General features: G+C 56.3%; 2 protein-coding genes across 2 annotated transcripts; both read right to left on the bottom strand.

Moving 5' to 3' along the window:
* Nucleotides 1–493: 493 nt before the first annotated feature.
* On the bottom strand, nt 494–1,576 carry DQ04_10321010 (putative protein kinase; the record flags this gene model as incomplete). The annotated part of the gene is made up of 1 exon (XM_009316216.1): nt 494–1,576. One exon carries the CDS (start codon nt 1,574–1,576, stop codon nt 494–496), a length of 1,083 nt encoding a protein of 360 aa, XP_009314491.1.
* Nucleotides 1,577–2,175: 599 nt separating this feature from the next.
* On the bottom strand, nt 2,176–4,884 carry DQ04_10321000 (hypothetical protein; the record flags this gene model as incomplete). The annotated part of the gene is made up of 1 exon (XM_009316215.1): nt 2,176–4,884. The coding sequence occupies one exon, from the start codon at nt 4,882–4,884 to the stop codon at nt 2,176–2,178; it is 2,709 nt and encodes a 902-aa protein (XP_009314490.1).
* Nucleotides 4,885–5,783: the final 899 nt, after the last annotated feature.

Genomic DNA, 5,783 nt, shown 5'->3' with positions numbered 1-5,783 from the left:
ATATATATATATATATATTATATCTATGTATATGTGTGCGTGTCGCTGCTTCAGCTATGCACCCATAAACAACTTCACAAACCGTGAAGTGTGTGTGTGTGTGTGTGCCCGAGCACCTCAACAAACGCACCCTTACACACACACACAGACAGAGATACAGACAGACACAAGCTTGTGGCCTTCGGTAAATGGACCCCAGCCCCCAAAAGAAAAGAGGATACACAATCGGTGGCTCGCAGAGACGGCTTTACACAGACGTGCTACAACACACATTTCACTCCCTGTGCAAACAGCGCCTTTTTTCTTCCCATTCTTCCAGGAGACCTGGTAAGATATATATATATATATATATATATATATGCAGATACAGTACAATGAAAGCAAAGACAAAAAAGTACCAAGCAAAAAAAAAAAANATATATGCAGATACAGTACAATGAAAGCAAAGACAAAAAAGTACCAAGCAAAAAAAAAAAAGACAGACAGAAGAGGCTTAGAGCCCCAACAACAACTCGCTGATCTCGTCATCATATTCCTCCGGAAAAGGTTCCTTGAGATTAGTTTTTACACATTCAAAAAATCGATGCTGCAGTACAGAATCCCAGCCATCACTAAAGCCAAGTCGTTGCTCTGGGCGGTGCTGCAGCAACCCCGTGAGCATATCCTTAAGAGCCTCCCAGGCGGTGTTGACCTGGTGCGGCCCATGTGTGCCGCTGCTGCTGTTGTTGTAGCGCCTCTTGGCAAGCGCCCAGCCCTCCAATACTTTCGCCTGCAGTTCCCCCGCTGACAGCGTACCGCTGCCTATGGCGAAGGAACCGAGGCAGGGACGACCCGTAAGCAACTCCAGCAGGAGCGCCCCAAACGACCAGAAGTCCACCATAAACGGATGCTGCAGCAGCACCATATTATAAGCGTCATTTCCCACGTCAGTGGAGGGAAACAGCTCGGGTGCCCGCATATGCAACGTCACGCCTCGCGCAAGCTCCTCCCGCCTTATACCGCCTCTCGCCTCACAGGGGGCAAAGGGAGAGGCCGAAGCAGCAGCCTCGCCCACAACCACAGCGCTGGCAAAATCAACCAGCCACGTCCGGCCCCCATTACCAAGAAGGACATTCGGAAGCTTGAGGTCGCCGTAGACAACACCTTTGCTGTGCACGTGCTGCAGCACCGCAGCGACGTCGCGCGCCACCCGCACCACGACTGACCACCGTATCACAGGGAAGGAGAGAAAGAAACGATCAACTGAAGCCGCCTTGACGAACTGTGTGACGAGGATAGGTAGCCGCTGCACTCCACAGCGATACTCCTCCGCGAAAAAGCGTGACGTGTCGAACAAATCCTCCTCACACTCCACGAAGGTGGGGATCGACGGGTGCGGGCACAACAATGCGTACACCCTCGCCTCGTGCGGTGTTGGGTGCGCGGCATCATGGCCGGACTGCACTGGCAGCGGTGTGGCCGTCACCTTCAGCGCCACTGGGTCTGCACCATATCGTGGGTGGCTGCCCTGCTTGAATACCGCCGTGTGAGAGAGAATCGCGACTGTGGTGGAGTAATCATACCGCGATTCAGCCATGCATGCGTGCCTTCCACACACAGAGGAAGAATGCAAGAAGGGAAGAAAGACACAATGAAGCTTGGACGCACAGAAGCAGCATGCATGCAAACAGGATGGGGCATCCCTCTGCAGAAGTCTGCGCACCAACAAGAACAGAGTCGATGCACACACACACACTTCCTTCTTTTGGCTCTTCCTCTCACAGAGTCCAACGTGTAAATGCAGCTGGCNGGAAGAAAGACACAATGAAGCTTGGACGCACAGAAGCAGCATGCATGCAAACAGGATGGGGCATCCCTCTGCAGAAGTCTGCGCACCAAGAAGAACAGAGTCGATGCACACACACACACTTCCTTCTTTTGGCTCTTCCTCTCACAGAGTCCAACGTGTAAATGCAGCTGGCAAAACAAACAAACAAATAGCAAATAACGATAGTGCACGTTCACACAGATACAAATGGAGAGCGAAAGGGCATATTTATCCACAGAACGGCCATAAAAACAACAACAACAACAACAAACGAACAAACAAATGAGTCAACAAAACACCTCACCATCATCACCCCACCGAGATGGAAACACAAGAGAAGCCTCCCCAACCCCTTCACATGTTCGGACTCACTCTTGCACCTCGTGCAGCATCCACAGAGCCACGCGCGACTGAAACGAGATGGGGCACTCCATCTTCTGCGCCACCGTCATGCGCGCCAGGTCCGATGACCCCACATGGAACTTTGTGAAGGGGTGAAACACGTAATCGCTCACACCACCCATGAACAAATGGTCCCCACACGGCATGGCGGATATATTCTCAATGACGACAAGCGTGCCGTGGAGCAGCAACTCTTTTTTACACGGTGTGAAGGACGCGCTGCTGTCCTGCGCGAACACGCCGCTCACAGACGGCGGTGGCAGCAGTGGTGACGCCTTGTCAGATGAGAGCTGCACGATAACCGTCTCGAGGTCGCACGTGACGAAGGGGACAGACGTGAAGACAACTTCACGCCCAATGTGCGTTGTTGGCAGGTACTCGCGGTGCCAGCGGTACAAGTAGCGGGGCGGCCGCACTCGGGGTGGCTCCGTCGGCAGTATGTGTACCATCTCGCGGTAAGCGTGGACTAGCAGCTGCAGCAGCATAAGATCCTTCCGTCTGAAGGGGGACGCAGCAGGGAAGGTTCGAAGAGAACTCAACTCGCACGGTGCCACCACACGGATGAACTTTTCCATCACGACGGGTACGTCCACAACGAGACTCGTGTACATGGAAAGAAGGTGCAGCGCCGTGCAGGGGGACCTCACAGTATTCGCAAGGCCGCTAAGGTACATGCGCAGTGCAATACTGCCCTGGACGTCGTTGAGAAGCAGCACAACAGGCACTATGGCGGTAAAGGCGGCGCAGTCGAAGGCCGAGGAGAGCAAGCCGGCACGCTCAAGTATGCCGAGGGCGGCATCGGAGATGCGGGATCCAGCAAGCACCGGCTGCGGCCGTGCAATGCCGAGGGACTGGCGGTTGTAACGGTGCTCTGCGCGCAGGTGCGTGACCGCGAGGGCACCCCACGGCATTTCGGGTAGCCTCGCTGACTTCTGCCGACCCGTCTGCGGGAGCGAGGTGAACGGTGAGAGATTGACATCAAGATCGGTGAGGTCGTATTCTGCGGTGTGCGGCGGGGAGGGAAGCGTCACGGGCGTCACTCCCTGCACCAACGAGTCTCCAGTCTGCGGCCGCTGTTGCAGGTACGGCTGGGGATCAGCGAACCTGTCACTCTGACGTGACTCGGTGTCCGTCGGTGCAACAGTGGTCTCTTTTCTCCCTCTTCTTGTTATTGCTCGTGTTAGTGTTGCCGCAGCTGCTGTTGTTCGCGGAGGGGGGCGCATGGATTCGTGGCCATTATCCCCAGCACCGGAAAACAATGAGGTGGGTGACATCATTAGCCCCTTGGCAAATTCACCAAGACGGACCTGCAGTGTTTCATCTGCAAGCGGTCTACGGACCACAGGCGCTTCACTACGCCCTTCCCCATCCACTATTATACTCTCCTTCTCTTGCTCCTCCATTACACCACCACCACCACCACTACCAGCAGCCGCAGCGGCGGCGGAGACAGGCCAGTGAAGTGTGATAGTGGCGTCGACAGCCCAAAGGCACAGCGTGCCGTCCTGCGCCGACACACTACACCACTCATTGCTGGAGCCCAGCGGAGACAAGAACGCGCCCTTGTCGGCCGCATGATTGTTGTGGCCACGACGGATGCGCACCACCTTCCCCTCGTGCGTGTCGTACACCTTCACCGAGCCATCCGCGTTGAATGTGGCAAAGCAGTGGCCGCGAGGGTGGAGGCAGAGGTGTCGCACAGGCGTGCGCACCGTCACTGTGAAGATCGGCCCACGCGTTTCCCACAACCACACCACCGCATTCCCGTCAGCACCGCCGGAGACCACGTACTCGGCGGCACTGTCCATCGCAACAACACCACCACCACTGCTGCTATGCGGCTGTGGGCCAATGGACCCGCCCTGCACGCCTTCTGCGCCATGAAAGAATGCAACGGCACCGGACGAATATCCGACAGCAAAGTCGACAGCATTCGACGTTGGCCGAAGTGCCACACAACAGATTTCGCCCTCACTGTCACTTCCCTCTACCTGGGGCTGCGGAGTCACGGCTGCCAGCGTCATGCGGCCGCCAGATGCCGCATCGCTGTGCCGCATGAAGAAGGCGCTTCGACTGCCCCCCACGACGCAACCCGTGTCAGTTGCGCTGAGGCATGTGCAGCCGCTTCCCAAGAGAATGGTGTGGCTCGAACTATGCTCCTGCTCCTGCTGCTCCGTCAAGAGAGGTATGAATTGCCTCGACGCTGTGTCCAATAGACGCATGCTGGAGTCGTACAAGACCGCGATGCCCACCACGCCGCGGGGCCCCGCACACATCGGCTGCGAGAGCGCCACAACTGCCTCCGGCTGAATCTCAGCAGCAGTGCTGCCCACCCTCTTTTCCACGCCAGGCAGAGCAAAGAGCGGGGCCCCATCCCAACCCCACCCCTGTAGGCCCCCGTCAACGCGGCCAACGAGGATGAAGTGCTCAGTACCCGACAGCGCCGTCACACGAAAATTGCACGCATGTGTTGCATGTGGGTCCACCAGCACAACGCCATCCGTACTGCGGCCATCGTTGCTGGCACGGGGGGCATCAAGGCGCCACACCACCACTGCCGGCCCACCTCGAATGCAACCCGCCACGTGGGAGCCGGAGGGCCGCACGAAGAGATCCGCGGCAGGTGCTGCCTTTGCTTCTGCTTCTGCTGGTCCCAAGGACAGCTGCAGATGCATCACACTTCTTGCCCCACTGCCACTTGTGCGCTGCCGTCCTGTCGCTGTTGCTGCTGCGCACCTAATCACAGACCCACTCCACTTGATTACTTTTTTTTTTGTTTGCGGCGTGTAAAAGTACGCCCTGTGGTGTTTCTGTTGAAAACAAGCAATTAGGTACCGGAAGCAAACGCGCGTGCCCGCGCAGTGGCAATGAGAGCACACTCGTGGCTGAGGCCGAAAAAAACAGCGCCAGCCCCAACACACACACACACGCCCCTGCTGCCATTCTGTTGATCAGAGAATTATCAAAAACACACACACACACCGTCACCACACCACACAAACGCAAGCGGACACACACACACACACACACTTGAAAAAGAAAAGCCCGAGTGAAGAATACGAAGGCACCCTCAGCTCCACGCCCTCTCTTACCATACCCTCAGTTCTCTCTCGCTCTCCCCCCCCCCCNAACACTTCCACTTTGATGGACGCTGCCCCGTCAACAACAACAACAAAGAGGAAGTCGTACACGACGGCGCATCCTCCCGCCGCGCGGCACGAAGGGGATGCGGCTGAACGCACATAGACGAAGAGGCGTACAAAACAAACAAACAAACCTCGCCCGCCGCCTTCCTCCCCACAACTTCTCGCTGGGTGAAAGAAAACAAAAAACAAACCAACAAAAAGTGAGACATACGGAGAGCGTGGGGGTGGGAGTTGGGGGAAAAATGCGAGAGAAAGAAGAGAAAAGATGTACGCTGTGACGTGTGCGAGTGCATGCGTGCGCTTGTGTGAACCAGCGGAGAGAAAGAAAGATAGAGCCGTGCCGTGCAAGGAGGACAAACGCCGTCCTCCCGTAGCGTGTGCAGATGCCCGTGCGTGTGCGTGTCGTAACACGAAGAAAAAAAAAGAGG

Source organism: Trypanosoma grayi (assembly GCF_000691245.1).
Source record: "Trypanosoma grayi strain ANR4 Tgr_1032_V1, whole genome shotgun sequence".
NCBI classification, from domain to species: domain Eukaryota; phylum Euglenozoa; class Kinetoplastea; order Trypanosomatida; family Trypanosomatidae; genus Trypanosoma; species Trypanosoma grayi.
This window is presented reverse-complemented; position numbering and strand designations above follow the sequence as displayed.